The sequence below is a fragment of the Helicoverpa armigera genome, chromosome 25 (assembly GCF_030705265.1).
Source record: "Helicoverpa armigera isolate CAAS_96S chromosome 25, ASM3070526v1, whole genome shotgun sequence".
Taxonomy (NCBI): Eukaryota; Metazoa; Arthropoda; class Insecta; order Lepidoptera; family Noctuidae; genus Helicoverpa; species Helicoverpa armigera.
Genome location: NC_087144.1, coordinates 7,031,319 through 7,050,182, shown reverse-complemented (window position 1 = coordinate 7,050,182; position 18,864 = coordinate 7,031,319). Strand labels below are relative to the sequence as shown.

Sequence of the window (18,864 nt, the reverse complement as noted above, 5' to 3'; positions counted from 1 at the left end):
CTTCAAATACGTAAGCGTATGTTAATAAATATACCATGTTAAAAAAAACGATTGTAAATGAATTCCTAACGCCCCTCGACTTCTTCGAAAGTATCTCGAAAACGACTGAACAGATTTTAATGCAATCTCGTATTTAAATAGCTTTAATCTGAAGCTGGCCCTAGTTACATAGATTCTAAACCAGTCCTCGCAGGAAAAATAATTCTTGGTATTCCAACATCCAAATAAAACCACAGCACCTATAAAATCAGTCCACTTTATTTTAATTCTAATGACATAATCTTATCCTAAATCTTCGTCCGTTCTTCTCTTGCCTATCGAGAGGTCTATGGGACCCTCGCAGCCGTCAGGGTCGGCAGCCGCCTTCGACTCAGGGTTGTGTCTGATAATCCCGTACATCGGTACCTGTACCTCTGCTTTCGGGACCACTTTGAGGTTGCCGTTGTATTTTGAGGAGTTTCTTGTGTGCATTCTGAAAGAAAATAAAGGGTAATTTGTAAATACTATTGTCACTTTTTTTTGCATCTATTGACAGATGGTATTATCGTCCAATTCATAACAAAAATGTGTCGCAATCATCCTTGGCCAGTTTATGGTGACTACTATGGTGCCATCCTGAGTCAAATAGCCAGCCAGGAAATGAAAGGAGCGGTGTAAATGATAATGATACAGAACGCTATCTTAGTCAGAACGCTAGTCTTAGTTTAAATTTCCAATCTATAACTTTCAGATGTGTCTAGACATTTAGTAGTCAATTTTTTCGAATTTATGTCCGAATATTCGGCGTAGTATAGGACGACCAGTTGCACGGTGGACCAACGATTTGAAAAAGGTGACGGTGCAGTGGACGGTTACGTCTGCTCAACAACGGGACCCTTGGCGTTCGTTGTGGGAGGCCTACATTCAACAGTAGACGGCAATTGAATGAGAAATGATTTATGCTCCCTACAGCTATAAAACATGAAATAGAAGATACTACTCACTTATATTTCCTACAGGCGTCATCCCTGTGCCTCTCGAGGTACCTCCTCTGGCTGAACGCCTTCCCGCACATGCCGCAGCGCCATTGCCACGAGTGGTGACCACGCGTCCGCTGGTGAGCGCGGAGATTTGAACTGCACACATTACAAGATGATTTTTTTTATATCTCACTTTGAAGGCTAGCTTGGCCCGATTGTTTTTTCTCGCTCGCAAGTTTAGTTGTACTGATGAACAATCCTTATGTACCACAAGTGAATAAGGAGGAAGGAAAGATGAGTAGGGATGCCATAAGGCACTTAGGTCCGGCGCCTTCTTCTAGGTCAAATACGTAGGCACGGAGGGCGTGAGCCAAACGCTTAGTTACGAATGAACTAACGAGGCGTTTGGTTTCCCTGAGAATTTGTCGAATATTTTTGGTTGTGCAAATAATGGGTGAATTCCAAAGATGGTGTATGAAAGCGCAGCCAGTAACGTTCTTCGTACCTAGAACCCCCGCATTTTGGCGAAGGTACTCTCTTAAGAAATTTTCCGATAAAGCATCTTAGCTCGTCATTTTGTTCTCCATGGTACTAATGTTATTAAGCCTTCAATTCCTGTTATTGTATGCAAAGAAAAAAGTCTTACCGATCAGCAAAAGTCCTGCCGCAATGCTGATGAGGGCACGGGAAGGGTCTCTCTCCAGTATGCAGCCGTAGATGTCCCTTCAGCACCCAGGGCCTGTCGAAGCCCTTCCCGCAGTACGAGCACGTATGAGTGGCGCGCGCGCAGCGCCGGGGCTCTGACCACTCGCGGGGCTCTTGGGGGTCTAGGGAGTTAGTTATTATTGATATGAAAATTACAGTTAATAAAATAAAATACATAAGCTTAAAAACTCAAGATATTAGGTTATTATTAGTAAGGATGGTTGTTAGAGGTGTGGTAACTTGGAGATCTTCGAATCGAAAATTAGTTATAGCGTGGAATTTTGGGTTTTATATTAACCATATAATTATGCCTCCATCAGGGATACCATACCACTGAGAGAGCAGAGAAATTATAACGAAATTCTACTGGCTATGCTAGAGTCTAGGTCTTCAAACTCGCGTTCGGTTACATGGGATTTTACACAGAAATAGAGGTGTAGGTATAATGCAAACAATATCAAAAGAGATTGTTGAGAGCACACAGGACCTCTTATATCCAAAATAGGTACAATCTATAGGTAATATAAAAATCTAACTACATAATTGAACAGAATATACCTACATAGTATGGTTTCTTGTGACGTACACAACAAACCATACTATGTAGGTATATTCTGTAGAACTATTTACATATTTAGTTCCTAGCTCGAACCCTATCGAGCGAGCTATAAGTTTCCCCTACGTCCGTCCCCGGGGACAACCTGGACTTTTCATATATTCACTATACTGACAAAAGAATATTATTTATTATTTAACTTTTGACTTCGGTTGGAATAAAACTTTGAATAAGAAAGTGAAACCCGTATTTTATTGTTGGGTTTTATTTATTGGTTATAGATGTTTTATTTCAGGAAAGCGGGTGAAACATACTTGGGTGTGTAAGTGTAGGTACAACACTCAGAATATCAATATTAGTTTTTCGAACGGAAAACTATGTTATAGGACACAAGAAAAGTTCAAAACTTGTACTTAGCATATCGAAATCCACAATAGAATATTTTGCATCTAATCTTATGTATCTAACAGAGAGCAAGCTTGTGACTAGCAAATCTATCTACATATAAATCTCATAAAGGGGAAACTTTTTTGTTTGTAGGTATCCTAAACTTTTCGAATCTACTGAACCGATTCGAAAAAATATTTCACTGTAAGGAGGCTAAGACTATCCCCGAGTAACATTTTGTCCGATACAGAAAGAAGTTCCCCCGAGACGCAGGTAACCATGGGAAAATAGACAAACACCTATCTACCTAACAAAGTCCTACGAAACTCTTGCGAAAAGCAATTTCACCACTATTTACCTACGTGGAAAGTCAAACCGAAAATCGTTATATACCTGTCCACTTGCTAGTCTACGAAGCCACATATAGGTAGGTACTCTCACTACCACGAATTCTCTTTCTATCGCACTTAATAGGTAGAAATCATCTCTTACTCACCATTCTCCTTCGCATCTCCATCCCTCTCGGCACTATCAACGCAGTCCTTTTCGAAAGACTCCGTGCACGTGAGGAGTTCCTTATCCAGCTTCTCATCAGCCGTGGCTTTAACCATGCTCTTCAACTTCTCAGCTATCTTGTCGATTTCAGAACCGCCTGCGGAAACTGTCGTGTCTTTAGTTTACAATATTATTTCGTGGTTATTTATTTAGACTACTATACTAGTATGATGAAAAGAAGACTTTTGCTTTGTTTGTTTGTATCCCTAAAGGCTTCGATACTAAGGAATCGATTTGAAGATGTTCTTTCACTGTTGGGAAGCTAGACTAACCACAAGTAACAGCGTATGATTTTCCGGGTATGGAAAGAAGTTTTCCCGATATGCGGGAAAACAGCTAGTTTATTATAAACCATTTCATAACTAGTAAATACGCCCCACAAAACTGTTTACACAGTTTGTCTGTTGAGTTTTTAAAACCTGATAAACATTCAAGCTTACAATTTCCCGAAGAGAAACCCCTTACACATATTATTGAGTTTTGTAGGTCTCTACCTATCTAATCGCGTTGGCTAAGATATTTAATAAGAACTTATTTATTTGATAAAAATCGAGATCTATGTTTATAAAATACTGTCAACGGTAGCGCCGTGACAGTATTTTTTTTAACTTTTTTCGGCCTGCATTTTTAGAAAAAGCTTTTAGTAAAGCCTGTTTTCGTGTGTTGGTGATGTTTTTGAACGAGCGATTGCCAACTTTTTTGCTGCTGGGCTCTAAACTTACTCTTCAAAATATAAGTCTGTATCAATATTTGGAAGCTTAGAAAGAATGAATTTATGTCACTGAAAATTTTCCTCATCTGCAAAATATCATATGTACCAACGATAACATACCTTTATTGTTAATTTTCAAAGGCTCCCTGCTTTTAATTTCTTCAATAATTGGCGCCAAAGGTTCCTTCCGCGGCTTCCGTTTCCTGTTGACTTCCTGTATCAGTTCGGAAATGGATTGCGTTTCGTTATCGCAACCGTTGCGTTTCCTTCGATGCGTCTTGTCGTACGTTTTGCGTTCCGTTTTTGCTTCTGAAGATCTTAAGTTATACGTTTTGTCTGTATCCTTTTTTGTTAAATTCTTACTTTTTGTTAATTCAGGAGATTTGACTGCTTTTTCGCTTTCTGAGGCGTATTCGTAAGGCTCTGTTTCTTGGAAATGTTGTAAGAATTGGCTCTTTTTAAGCAATTGGAGATAAAATCGAGTGGAAATCGGAACTTTGTCATGGTATATCGTCTCGTTGGTTTTTAAAAGATTCTTTTGCCGTTTTACGTTAATTTTTGTTACGCGGGTCGACTTCATTTCATCTGGAGCAAATTATAATGATTTAATATTAATTTACAAACCTTTGTAAAGCTATAATAGTTTTATGCTATTTTTGGGGATAAAATCTGGCATCTTCAAATATTTATTCGGGGTTTCCCAGGCAAACATTTTTAGAACCAAAAAGCACTACTCGTAAAAATCCTTTCAAAGTGCATTAGGTAGTTATAACTGAAATGTTTTATATAATGTACTTTTACTACTACATAACTAGTTATCGTGTCAAAAGGTGAAACCCATAATGTCCCCTTCGACCACTAGATCTGAAATTATTTGTCTATATAACATGATTCGAAAGTTTTTACGCACTCTATTAGGTCCCTCATTAAAAAACTAATGTTTTATCCATGAGAATAGCATGACATCACAATAATGTCTAGTAAATCTCAAATCCTAGTTTACACCTATGCATCTTCTATACAAAGTGTTCAAACAATCTAGCCAGACTAATATTCGGGTTAAGACCTTCCAGTTTATCAAACATTATTTAAAGAAAAAAATAATACGTGCTGCTAATTTAGGATAAACTGAAGTAATAATAAATGTTATTCACAATATTTTTACGCTTTTGAGCATATCATCTTTATATAAATTGGCAATCATAAAAATATTTTCGTTGAAAAAACATAGTGACATTGTCAGTACAGTTCGAAAGATAAAGTTGAAAATATTGTAAATATGAAGCTGAAAAAACGATTTTATCATGGAAAACTACGGTAAGTATTATAGAACAACATATTCTCTATCCGTTTATACTAAAAACTACCACTCAGTAACACAGCTTAGAAAAATATTTGGACATTTCTCGATATACAAAGTGACTTACTTTCGACAGAAAATTCACCAAATTCCTGTATGAAACTCCTCTTGAGACGTCGCACAGAGTTTATAAAACACCTGGGCATGATGCCAGCGAAAGACAAATCTTTTATAATATTACACTTTACTTAAAATTATAAATCAAAATATCAGAAGTTCGTAGTAGGTACTTGTGAGCACTTGCTGCAGGGAAAGACAGAAACAAACGACATTAAATTTTATTTTAGGAATTCCAAATTCGAATTTAGCGGCCATTGCCTTTCGGTGCGAGGAGGTTTTACACTTTTCATTTTTATATTAAACCTCTTGCGCTTATAAAATGAAGTGGTGTTGTCTGCAAAATTATTTATCGATAACACTAAACGTAAACTAGGGTGTATGTTGTGGTGTATATTAATAGTTTTACTACGTTAGTGATGAAAAAAAGTGTTGAGTGTTTGTGATGTAGCGTGCCTAATCTTTTGATCTCCCGCCAAGATGTCATTAACTTCGGTGAAGAATCTATGAATTTATTGATGACTAGGCGGCAAAAATTGAACTCGACATGATCAATTTAAAGGCTGAGTGGATTCCATGCCATTAGGATACATCAGATTTTAACACATTACTGACAGTAACGGTATTAAAATATTGCCAAGGCAGAAAATGTGGAAACCTCTACGGTTCGGAAAAGCTCAGATCGCGGCATGTGTCGTGAAAAGCGTAGATAATGAGCAGGCGCGCGAGAGGCGCGCGCGGGTGTGGCGGGGGCGGAGGGGGAGACTGCGCATCGATTATTCGTCGGCGAGCGCGCGACGCAACAGCACGCGCGCACTCACGCTCGCGTTTACCGCCCGAAACGATCGCGACGCCGGGAAATGTTAAATAATTACACGAAACTAGATATTAGCCGGATCGGAGGCTCGTGTACGTGTTACGGCTGTGTGTAGTGCATGAGGTGAGGGTGCGGGTGATGAGACGCTAGGGCGGCCGGCGACGACATGGGCAACTCCTGCAGCTCGGGGCAGGCTCACAAGGACAAGGATAATGTATCACAACATTCTGAGGAGTGAGTACCCGCTGGCTATGATCGACGCGCGAAGGTCGACGCTACAATGCTATCGTTACCTAAATGGCTTGAAAGAAAACAACGTAGTTATTTATGTATAATATTTGTTGTACAGTAGCTCAGATAACCACACTGCTGGTAAAGAAACGTCCAAATAAATCAATACATCGACCGCGCTTGCCTACAGGTTGTCTGCGATATTTACAAAGAATACTCTCTGATGAAAATGTTCGCGTAACCTTGGACGTGGTCGCGAAAATATTAAAATTGAAGACATTCAATACACACACGTTTGCAGAATACAGATAAGCTATATGAAAGAAAACATTTATGATTAAAATAATATGATAATAAACAGATGCAATTCAGATCTCATTTGCTTATTTGAATGCATTTACAGACAAGATATGAAACCAGTAGGTTTTAGACACAATTCATGATGAAAAAAATAAGAATAATGATAAAGGAATACATGACCCATCCCTTGTGCAATAATTTAGCATTATTATAGAGTAAAGTATCTAATCCAAAAGACCTTTAATATAAAAGCCAAAAGTGGAAGGTAATACCTTCCAGTAGAAATATGTTTTACTTTCTCGGTCAGATCAGAGAGACGATTCATGGGCGGATTTTAGTTGAAAATCTAGGATTATGGCCTAAAAGAATAAAACATAGCCTCTTTTATCCTAGGCTTTAATAACACTTAGTTATATCAGGGTTATAGGAACACTTGGAGCATATGCGCAATTAATTGAGTTTGTGAATATTATTTCAAGTCACTTGCCTTAATACAACACTATGTAGGTATCATATGTTTTTTCAGATAGGCCTAGGAGGCCTATAATTATACGAGAAGGTCTCACATACAACTCCTTGGATCTTGTGTTAATAGAAGTTCATGTATGTCCAAAGCCAACCTATCTAAAAAATACTGCACCGATTCCACACTTTAAACTACTTAGTCATCTTTGTCCAAAACTTCTTCTTCCTCCTGCCCTGTTTACAATTTTATTTGGGGTCGGCGCAATATGTCATCGGTGTAAAAAACGCGCTTAGAAAGTACATGTGACTGAAAATTTACATCGGTAGGTACTTGCCTGATCTGAAATCGTATCCATACACACTCGTACTTAAGAGGCAAGTGCTTTACCCACTAGACCTCTATGACGTTTTCCTTGACATCCACTGACATCCACTTATCTGATGATATGATTATGTATCACTATGATTAGTGCAACGATGCATCCGTTTTCAGATAAGTGCTCATTATTACCTAGCAATTTGGTTTCTCGTTTCTTACGCAAAGCCATGAAACATGACATAAAACTGCGAAAAGGTGCAAAATTGAAAACAAAATTCGTAGGAGTTTAATATGTCAAAAATATCAAATTGAGATGATGAATGATTAACATTTTCTTGAGTAGTAGGTTAAACAGGACTATAATAGAAGTTGAGCTAAACCCAAGCATCTTACTAAAGGATAGATGTTTAGAACATGATGTTAGAAAGGGCGAGATGATGAAGTAGACGGTATAGAAAATACATCATGTACTCGACTAACCCTGATATATTGTAAAACATATAGTAAATTATTTTTCTATTGAAGATCAATTCCTTGTACATTTTACTGACCCTGACCGACTTTAAGAGAGATGATATTTTCTCATAGAAGAACACCATTTTTACTTATTATCTTCGCACACAGGATAGACGTTTTATATACCCTCTAGAATTCCATAACTTTTGATACTTATCCCATGCTAAGGCACATATTTATGCAGATTTAAAGGTATTAAATATTACCAATAGTTCTTCGAGAAAGTCGGTTAAAAAGGCCATACAATTAGTAGTTAATTAAGTGAACTAGGCAGTCGTTAGTGAGTGCTTTTGTATCCCCAGTGAGCTAACCAGCTGAGCACAATGGCTGACTCCGGAGAGGGCGGGTACTGGCTCACCCTTGTGTTAAGCAAAGCTATTTTTAAATGTGGTAATACAGTTTTCAGTTTTTGGATATTTTTTGCAAGTGTGCTTTTCAGTATAGGAAGATGAGTGCCGAAGTAGGTAGATTTAATTTCTAGTATAACTTTATTCGATTTTGTTTATTTGTTTAAAAAACTGATAAATGTCGTCTTTCGATACCTTTCACCAATAGTTTCTTTGGTCGTTCTTTTCCGTTGTATATCTCATCACGTGTCTAAAAAGTATCATCAGTTTTTGTAAGTCCACGTTTTACCTCCATTGATCATCATAATCTGCGATAGCCAGATTTTACATTAAGGTTTCTTGAAATCCTTCAAAAAATATTTTCTGAAAGTTACACACAGAAAACTTATGAATTAATTGATTACTTCTCGTAATGACTCAAACTTCAATTTCTCCAAACAAGCCAGCATGAATTGTCAAGCAGTCTACGTTTATGTTTAGCAGCAACTATCAACGAAAATAGCTCTAATCATATTTTTGTATTCTTTCAAAAATACTTTACGCACGCTTCGTGTGAATCACAGGCTATTTCAGAACCACGACGACAAGACTACATCATATCCCGAGGAATTCAAATTAAAATAAATATAATAATCTATTTTAGTGTGTAGGCACTTGTTTTATGTGCAGCAATAGACAAATTGTCCACTTCACTCTATGAATGTGAGGAGACTGGTATTAAATACAATTGGCTACTTTTTGTTCGTGGGTTAGAAGATCTACTTTATTTACACAGGAAAAAAATATGTAAGTAGTACAATGTCGTTCACTAAAATCCAAGCTATCATGCTAAAGTTAAGTTCAAGTTCAGTTCAAGCGATATACTTACGAGATCCAGATAACCACAGATTATTTTGTGTTAAAACTAAACTAAGTCAGACTTTTCCGGCTTTTGTTTGTAAAGTCTCCAAATTCGGTTTTAAGATCTGGATAGCATGTATTCTACGTTTAATCACAGTCTAAATCAGATTAAACTATGTCAATAGTAGATGAGTTAATATATGTAAGACTCCAAGATTTATTTCAAGACTGCTCTACTGTAGACTCAAGTTTTCAAAGTGAATGACTTACCGTCTTCTTTCAGTAGTCTAAAAACAACAGCACTGGCGTAAATTTCCATATCTGATCGCGTCTTATTATATACTCCAAAACAAATAATTTTTAAAAAAGCTTTTAAATTAATTATTCTTTTGTCCGAATTCATTTCATTGTGAATGGCCGTTGTTTGCAATATCATCTTATCTTAATTAAGAAGTTCTTTTTAAATCAACTGCCAGAACTCGCGAAGAGGAAATAAAAGTATTTTCGTTTTGCATAAAAATCTACATTTACCTGGCAAGCGTTAACAGGCAGATTTAGTGAGAAGTTCTCCACAGGAATTCTTGTAAAATGTGCTTTCTGGCAAATCATCTGCCTAGCCTTTTCTCAACTCTGTTGGGGTCGGCCTCCAGTCTAATCGGATGCAACTGAGTACCAGTGTTTTACAAGGAGCTACTGCCTGTCTGGCCTCCTCAACCCATAGCGCAGTTACCTGGGTAACCCAATACTCAGGCAAGACTGGTTGTCAGATTTACTGCCTTCTGACTACCCGTAACGACTGCCAAAGATGATCAAATGACAGTCGGGACCTATAGTTTATCGTGCCCTCTGAAACACGGGTGGGTTGCATTGCAAAATGTGTCTTCTCGCAAATGACGGAATTTAAACGCATGAAGGTGAAAAACGGGCGAGATAGCAGAAATGTGTCCTAACTCTGTGGGTAATACCAGTAGGGGTAAATAGGGGGAAATAGCAGCTAGTTCTATAAAATATGGAGAAGGTACATGAGCATACACAACATACAATGTATGCCTAAGTAAGTACTCCACGGGTAGCGAAAGCTTTAACCTTTAGCAAAGGGAAAAGGTTAAGAACAAGTGCATGGTACCTAAATGCCAGGGACACATCTTAGAAATACATAGATACATACGTACATACAAAATATATTAACAACTTACATACATAATTATAACAGATATGCTTGAAGAGTTTGTTACTCCTTCACGCAGGAACGGATTGGAAAGTCAAGCACATAGCTTACAATCTGCATATTCGAATCTGGTATCGGAAAACGTGGCATCACGCATTTGAATAACAGAAAGCTGCATGGACTGTTAATTTTTAAGAAATCGATTGAACAGAAAAATATATTTGTAATACCTATATTAGGAATTTCGTAGCAATGTGGCTTTTCTGTGTCTGATCCTAAGATTTCCACCACAATCCTCGTTAAATCCTTTCTAATATTATAAGGTGAAAGTATAATAGTGTAAGGTAAACGTACCAATAGTCGTCGGATTTCGGAAATCACTGACTTTGAAGCGCTACTGTGTGATAAATATTCAATAGAAAATGAAAATTTTTGCATTACGTGATAGAGTATTTATTCATTATTCTAAGTAACTAATGTTTTTTTAATCATTTTGGTGGGTTTATATAGTTATTAAGGCAAAAGTAAAAAAAGGGCGATTTGTACCAATAGTCGTCTGATTTGTACGGATACTCGTCAAATATTCCCAGTACTCGTCAACTTTTAATGCTAATGTAAACTCTCTGCTCTTGAACATAAGGTTCAAGTTATGTACATTTTGTTGTGCTTGAATTTGTTAAGCCTACTTGTGCTTTTGAAACATTAGGTAGGTAGATAGATAAAAAACCAAATTCCTATTTAGAATAGCAGGTCATAATCTGTTAGAAGAGCAGGTATTCAATAAAACAGATACATGGTTGCATTTTAATTTATATTCCTATCTATCAAACGCTTGGAATCACAAAACCAGTCTATAAAATATCTATACTTAATATTATAAAGCTGAAGAGTTTGTTTGTTTGTTTGAACGCGCTAATCTCAGGAACTACTGGTCCGATTTGAAAATTTCTTTCAATGTTAGATAGCCCATTTATCGAGGAAGGCTATAGGCTACTTTTTATCCCGGTTCGGGAAGTAGTTCCCACGGGATGCGGGTGAAACCGCTGGCAGAAGCTAGTATGTTATATTTCTTAATAACGATGCAGTCATGTGCATATGTAGCACGAGTAAAATAATTAGTATTCACAAACAATAATAGCCACATTCGTTTATATAGCTTTCCGCGAAATAATTACTAACATTCATAGATATGTAGGTAAGGTTGTCATTCATCAAAACTTCTGAACTGCTTAGCGCATGCTAAGTACCATTTCCAAAAATCTCTATAGACATTTTAAACTGTCTACTGTCTTAAAGGTATCAATCAAGAAATAAAATATGATTGGGTACCGTTCCCCGTTTCCGTTCAAACCCAATAATAATAACATCTATAAGCACCACAGGGCATCTGAGGCGGATGACGGGGAGTAGCGACCCTGCGGGCCTATATATCCGAGTGCTCCCTGGAGAGTATACTGTCCCCCATCTCCGGCCTGCCGGAGTGAAGGTCTCTCGCCTCTTGGCTTGCCTTCATTGGCCGACCAGAGTGGAGTCACTAGTGCAGGGTTAGCAGACCTGCTCGGAGGGTAGGTGCCTCGTGGTAAGTGGCGAGTGGGCCGTTGATGCTGGACCCACAGGGAGCGCGTGATCTGCGATTAAAGTCCGCCGAGGTATCCTCACACTTCAGCCGCTCATGTACCTGTTGCCCTCTTGTTGCGATTTAGCGACTGATTCCCGGGGGCCCAGTAAGTGAGGTGGCGAGTCATCGGCAGGTGCCATAGTTCCTCATCATCATCATCCTCCGAGCCTTTTTTCCCAACTATGTTAGGGTCGGCTACCAGTCTAACCGGATTCAGCTGAGTACCAGTACTTTACAAGAAGCGACTGCCTATCTGACCTCATCAACCCAGTTACCCAGGCAACCCAATACCCCTTGGTTAGACTGGTGTGAGACTTACTGGCTTTTGACTACCCGTAACGACTGCCAAGGATGTTCAAGGATAGCCGGGACCTACAGTTTAACGTGCCATCCGAAACACAGTCATTGGTGTCATTGCAGGATATACTTAAAAAGTACATACCAACTTAGAAAAGTTGCGTTGGTACTTGTCTGACCTGGAATCGAACCCGCACCCTCATACTTGAGAGGTCGATTCTTGGCCCACCAGGCCACCACGACTTTTTTTCCGGGTGCCATAGTTCCTATAGTTTCCTATATCCTAATCCACTAACATCCCAACGCAATAGCCCAAGTAGTTTTCCTCCATAGTGAGCAATACTTTAGCACAGAACCGGAGATTGTCCTTGGGATCATTTCTATAGTGTATACAGGGATAATCGTCGGTTTTGTGTCACGATCTTATTAGTTGTCTCAAAAGGGCGTTTTAAATTTTTTTGCTGCATCTGATGTTGTGTGTGGGCCCTTGATTTACAGCTTTTATGACTTTTAAAAGGCCCTCTTGCTTGTAGTTCCTTTCAATCATGATATGCTATTAAAATAACGATCATGCAATCACTAAATACAGACAATTTTAAATAAAAAAATCTTACTTAAGATTACTCTTTACCCATCAATATCAATAAAATACGACAAGCAAAGAAGTGACAGCGATGGAAGCTATGTCATCTTAGTTTTAAAACTGATTTTAATATTTTTTGCGTCAAAACTAGTTAAATGACATACTTATAGAAAACAGGGGATTTAACATGACTGTGTACGTGCATCTAGAACCAGCAGAGTAAAATTTACCCCTAAGAAAAAGCTTAAAAGAAACGCAGTTTTATGAACAAATGTAGTCTAAACCTAAAATATGTTTGTTCTAGACAGTTATCAATTTTGTAAAAGTCCCGATATTAGCTATTTATTCACATTTTGTACTGTAAAACACAAAATATCCTCATTATGACGAGTTTAGGTGCAACTTTTGAGCATGTCCCAGTAGTCGTCATAATAATTGTAAAATTGACGGGTTTTGAGTCAAATGGGAGTTTTGAAGTACCAATAGATGTCACATTAAAAAAATATATCTTCTATGTTAAAAGTATTCCAAATTGCATATTACATCGCTAGCAAATAAACTTAACTATCTAATTAAACAAAGAAACATACCACAGACCCCACTGGAGTTATGTAAATCAAAACACAAAACCACGTGCTGAGTTTCACTTTTGACAGCTGAACTTCACGAAAAAACGATTTTGTTAGGGCACACACGTTTCAAATAACATATCTTAGAAGCCGTGACTGTTAAAACCCCGTATTGTTATTTCAATTGTGCAATATATTACCAAGAATATGTTGATATATAAACCGGCCCATTTTAAGTTCAGTAGAAAATAATAATAAAAGTTTTAAGATTAATTGACGACTATTGGGGCATGACGACTTCACCCGCGTTTACCTTATTTGTTTGTACCTTATTCACGCACTATAAATCAGGCAAACATAGAAGATACTTTTCATTCGCGTGCTGGCCGTAGCTCCATCAAGATGCGAAAACAGCTACTAAACAGATAATTTAATGTGTTTTTAACCTGTTGAGAATTCAATGCCCTCAAATGTACCAACACAAATATTCGCATATTGTCACAAAGTAGCGAGGCGGCCGCTAAATGACCACCGCCACTCATAATTGTGGCAATTAGGATGCATGCAGTGCTGTCAGACCGATCAATCACTTGTCTGGCGCGGTCACTAAGTGGACAACATTGATACGTTTGTGTACTCTCAGAAAATGTATTTAAACAATAATTTTATTCACAACAAAAATCTGCAGAGAGAGATAGAGAGATTTTTTTTTTTCAAAAGGACATAGGTATTATATAAGATATATTTACACTAAAACTAAACAGCGCGAGCGTAGAAAAACTCCTCACCGCGGTCAACCGAGAGCGTCCCCAAATGGCTGGCAGCATTACAACGCTCGATGGCAATGCTTTTCCTTTGCAATGCTTTTCCTTTTCCTTTCCAAGGTAGTAACCAGGTCCTCAGAAATATTTATTTACTGTGAGAAATTTTGATAGGTTTGCAAAAATATTGCATGAAAAACATAGACATTACCTTAAAATCAAAAGATGGGCGTTTACATCAAACAGTAATCTATCTATCACTGTCAATAATATTAAAATTTAATAATAGAATAATTTATGAAAATATATGAAAGTTATTTAATTACATACATTATTAAAAAAAAGTCCTTTTCTCAGTGATGAAATCAATCAAATTCCATTGTATATTTGTATCTTAGCCTGACTCTTGCTTAACTATCCAACTAGTTCTTTCATTTAATAATAAGCTGTAGGTATACTCTATGGCCTGATAAGTCGTGGCTGCGAATTGACACAGACACTTAACTGTTAATTAAAATGTTTGGCCATGATGTCCGATGGCTAGTACTTATTCTAATGGAATAATAAATTGGTGCTTAAAAGAATAGCTTACAGCTAGTTATTACATATGTATATGATAGATAGACATATGTAGGTCCGTATTAACTGTGACCTGTGGATCTATAATTTTTTGGTTAGCTTTGAAGGCAATATTTAAAAAATCAATTGAGCAATTGAAAGCCAAAAATATTAAAAAATAACGCAATATGCAGTACATATATATGACGTTTCAATCTTGAACAGCACCAACAATACATATGCTAAAGTGAGATGGCTATGTTTAAAATCACGAATTAGTAAAGAGAAGAATATCTTCTTGTCTTCCATGAAAGCTATATCTAGGTACACCAAATCATTTAACAACCACTTCTAAACCACCACGAGTGTGCCTGTACTTATTAAATACTCATTTCATTGTGTGGAGCCATTTGATTTGGCAGTTCAAATTCTAACAGGCGATTAGTCTCTGGCTCGCGCCAAAATCTTCTAAGTAATAATAAATACGCTATTTATTATTCTAAGAATTAACCAATAGCTATCATTTGGTTGCGACGAGTACTATATGAGCTGAACGAAGGCCAACCTTATTGATATAAAAATAAATAATAATGTTACTTGGAATATAGTCTGTGACGCGCTTGTCTATCCTGTTCGAATTAAAAAGTTATGATCCTCGGTTCCCGCCGAAACACTGGTACTCAGTTGCATCCGGTTAAACTGGAAGCCGATCCCAACATAGTTGGGAAAAGGTTCGGCAGATAAAGTAATTTTAAAAAATAGACGATTTTTGCTATATTATACGTAGTTATTTCAAATAATTGTGCCTGACCAAGTTTTTGCATATATTTAATAGGCTGTTTGCTATTTAACGCCTTGTCTCATCCCATTTATCTGTAAAAGGTTTTTGACATTTATCTTGGCGGGAAAATATTTCCATGAATTTTCGTGCGTCTCGGCTTAAGATTGTTAAAAGTTTTGACTACATTTTATGAAAATTAATTTAATAAAACTAAAACTTAGATGTATTAAGTAAACTTATATATTTTGAACAAAATGCAAAATAAACACATGAAATTGAAGTTAAGTTTGAAGTATTAAAAACAAGAAGACAAATATCGCCCAAAATTGCGTTTTAATTTATCTTTAAAGATATACATTTGACATTACTTGTATGGGGCTACTGTTAACATTCTATCTCTAGCAAAAAAAAAACAGATAGGATATTGGGAACGACCGTAAGACAAATAAGTATGTATTTTGATGTGAGGATCATCCAGCGATTGCATACTTATCGTGTGTAAACAAGACGTTACGTAAAAAATGGCCGCCTGTCAAATTTTGGCGCGCTGCCAGAGACAACGTAGATGATTCAATACAAGATAATTCGTTCCGCTGCCTAATTTTTGTTTTGTATTTATTAAAAGAAAGCAGAATGAAGCGGATTGCATAATCTTATTTTATTTATCTGCTGTATTCTAATGCGATTGATTAAAGACTTATTGTGGATATCTGTAATTTATCCTTTTTTTCGCGATTAGAGCTTGACTTTCGACATCAGCCATTGGATGTTTTGTGAAGTTGACAGCTGTCAGTTTTCAACCAGTCTTACCTAGGAGTATTGGGTTGCCGGGATAATTGGGTTGAGGAGGTCAGATGGCAGTCACTCCTTGTAAAACACTGGTACTCAGCTGCATTCGGTTAGATTGGAAGCCGACCCCAACATAGTTGGGAAAAAGGCTCGGAGGATGAAAACACAAAGTCAAAGTCATATAGACTAGTTACAGGTGATTAGTAAACCTCAATAGCTAGATGCACGGTTCCAAAGAGTGGGTCTTACGGAGAAGAACCAGCAAAAAACTAGCAGAGCTCTGAAAAATATATACATAAGTTGTAGGTAGGTACAGAGGTGTTTCTAAAGATGGACAAAACACAACAAGGAGGTTTATAGGTACAAATGCCCACACATACGTGCCCACGCTCCATTCAGCCATGTTTAATGAAGACTTAAAATGTTAATGCGTTTTAATTTAAGTTCGCTGTAAAATTACTGTCATGTGGGCTGAAGACGCTCGTCTTTATAGCATAACTAATAATAAAGTCCAAAATAACTCTGTCTTTCTGTTGCTGTGTATGGAAAAACAATTGAATTATTTCATATCAAATTCGGAATTGTTCGAAACAGTTACCACGGCCCTGGTACATAAAGGGCTTAAGAAGGAACATAGTGGGTTTTAGTCAGTGAGAGTCTGACACTCCCTCACGCTGCACCCACAGCGAGAGGCATTTATTCCCAATAAAAAATTTGACAAATTTTATCCAAATTGCATGAAGAAATTATTGCAAGCTAAAACCGAGAACCTCGATTTCTGAAGTCGTTTAAAAAGAGATACGATGAGAAATATCGAGTTAAATAAATATCAGTTTATACTAAAGTTCTAAGCTAGCCTATCTACATAATATAGCATAAAACAATCGCCATACGGCCAACAATTACACGCTACACAATGTAGGACCATAGACAAAGTGTGACGCCACGAGTGCGTCATACAGTAAGTAGGTCACCACCACGGAGTATAGATGTGCGGAGATGCCATAGTGCAGGTAGGTCACGCGCCTTCTTCTAGGCCAAATACGTTTCAAATGTAGGGATTTTATAATTAAAACAATTTGTATTATGAATACTGAAACCTAAGTGCCCTCGGTTGCATCTTACATTGGTACACTTAAGTACTACTTACTACTACACTAGACAAATTCAAAATCTTTATTGCGAACTAAGTAGGTGTAGAAGGATCTTATAACTAGATACGTTCTTAGTACTTAGTTGCTTGTTAAGGCATTGCAATTTATTAAAAAAGAAATATAACGTAGATATAACGTACGGGGCACGACCTAAACGATCAGTTACGAATGAACTAACGAGGCGTACAGAAGGCGTATAAGAGCGAAGACAGTAACGTTCCTCGTCCCCCGTACACCCGCATTTTAGAGCGCTACTTTCTTAGGAGGTTTTCCGTTAAGCAGGAGGTTGTCCGCACCGTTTCTTTAAGGGAAATCATCAAATTACCCCAACGCTCTGTGGGTTAGCAGCATGAGGGAGTGTCAGACTCTAACTGACTAAAACGCATCATGTTCCTTCGAAGGACTTTTATAAGGGCCGCGGTAACTCTTTCGAACAATCCCGCAACTCCGTTATGGCACCTCCGCTAGTCATTTTGTTTCTCTATGGTCACCACAAACGTATAGAGATGGAGACGACTTCTACACAATGGTCACTTCGTTACGGACCAAGTTTGGTTTTTACTTCAACATTTTCATGGCTAATTTGAGTAAATTAGTTGTTTTAATATTTTGTACAAAATATGCACGAGTGTTTTCAAAAAATATTTATTTGAGTAATTTGACAAAGACAACTCTTTTTTAAGAATTTATAGGTATTATGCAATGGGGTCTTGAGTATTTTCGATTTATTGTAATAAATAAATCAATTACCTTTTGCTAAAATAACATTTTAGTAACTGCCAAAAACACCTAAATAAAATACAAATGTATAACTAATGTATAAGATTTGTCTAATTTCAAAATTACGTTAGTGTTTATGCGCTTTCCCAGAGAAAATTCTAATAACTTCCAATTTTCCAAGTTTCCTACGACAGGAAAATCCACACAAAACTGCAAGGCAAAAACATCTCACAACATTAAACTAAGTGATCTCACCTCATAAATTTTACATAGCAAATGAAGGGCTATATTACACCGTCCACACAATGGGTACCAACATAATCATGCCATAACTAGGCATCATCAATCACATGAATGATATTAAACTAAGTACCAACGTGACGCACGGAAAGTCCTCGAAACTTCTAGAATAAATAGACGTTTGTAATTTGAAAATAGATGATAGGTAATAAATTTATATAATGTGTGCTCTTCCGTTTACTTAGACGGACATATTTTAGAGAAAATGACAGATTTGTGTGTCAATGATGCATTTGTGTCGGTTTTGGTATTTCCAATGCACATATTCAGGCTGGATTTTTTGTAAAAACTTTGTATTTAAAAATTTCTTATTTATGTTCTAAACTGTTTGCGTTTAGCTGCACTAACCTAGTCAAACTGGCAGTTATAATGTCAATTCCATGGAGAATAGGTGTGGTCTCTGCTTACTTACAATATGTAGTAAAAACAAAACAATACAA

At 37.1% G+C, this 18,864-nt stretch overlaps 2 protein-coding genes across 3 annotated transcripts in view; one reads left to right on the top strand and one right to left on the bottom strand.

Moving 5' to 3' along the window:
• Positions 1 to 256: 256 nt before the first annotated feature.
• On the bottom strand, positions 257 to 5,648 carry LOC110382915 (zinc finger protein 354C). 2 transcript variants are annotated; one of them, XM_049845795.2, is made up of 6 exons: positions 5,302 to 5,648; positions 3,995 to 4,459; positions 3,104 to 3,268; positions 1,606 to 1,786; positions 984 to 1,115; positions 257 to 472 (listed from the first exon to the last, which is right to left on the bottom strand). In XM_049845795.2, exons 1-6 carry the CDS (start codon positions 5,378 to 5,380, stop codon positions 283 to 285), a joined length of 1,212 nt encoding a protein of 403 aa, XP_049701752.2. In that variant the 5' UTR covers positions 5,381 to 5,648; the 3' UTR covers positions 257 to 282. The 2 variants fall into 2 exon arrangements, with proteins under 2 accessions (XP_049701752.2, XP_049701753.2); XM_049845796.2 differs by having other exon boundaries at positions 3,104 to 3,259.
• Positions 5,649 to 6,034: 386 nt separating this feature from the next.
• The window catches only part of LOC110382914 (uncharacterized), a 31,385-nt gene continuing 18,555 nt past the window's right edge, over positions 6,035 to 18,864 (top strand). Inside the window, exon 1 of the mRNA XM_064041669.1 lies at positions 6,035 to 6,342. Coding sequence (XP_063897739.1) covers positions 6,275 to 6,342 — 68 coding nt within the window. The 5' untranslated portion in view covers positions 6,035 to 6,274. The remainder of the gene's footprint in view (positions 6,343 to 18,864) is intronic.

What these genes read in the sequence shown, in the direction of transcription:
- LOC110382915 (XM_049845795.2), bottom strand. Translation starts at nt 5,380, where the DNA reads ATGCCCAGGTGTTTTATAAACTCTGTGCGACGTCTCAAGAGGAGTTTC. An exon ending in TGGTGAATTTTCTGTCGAAA is followed by an intron (nt 4,460 to 5,301) that starts GTAAGTCACTTT and finishes AATTTGCTCCAG; the next exon opens with ATGAAATGAAGTCGACCCGC. An exon ending in TTTGAAAATTAACAATAAAG is followed by an intron (nt 3,269 to 3,994) that starts GTATGTTATCGT and finishes AAGACACGACAG; the next exon opens with TTTCCGCAGGCGGTTCTGAA.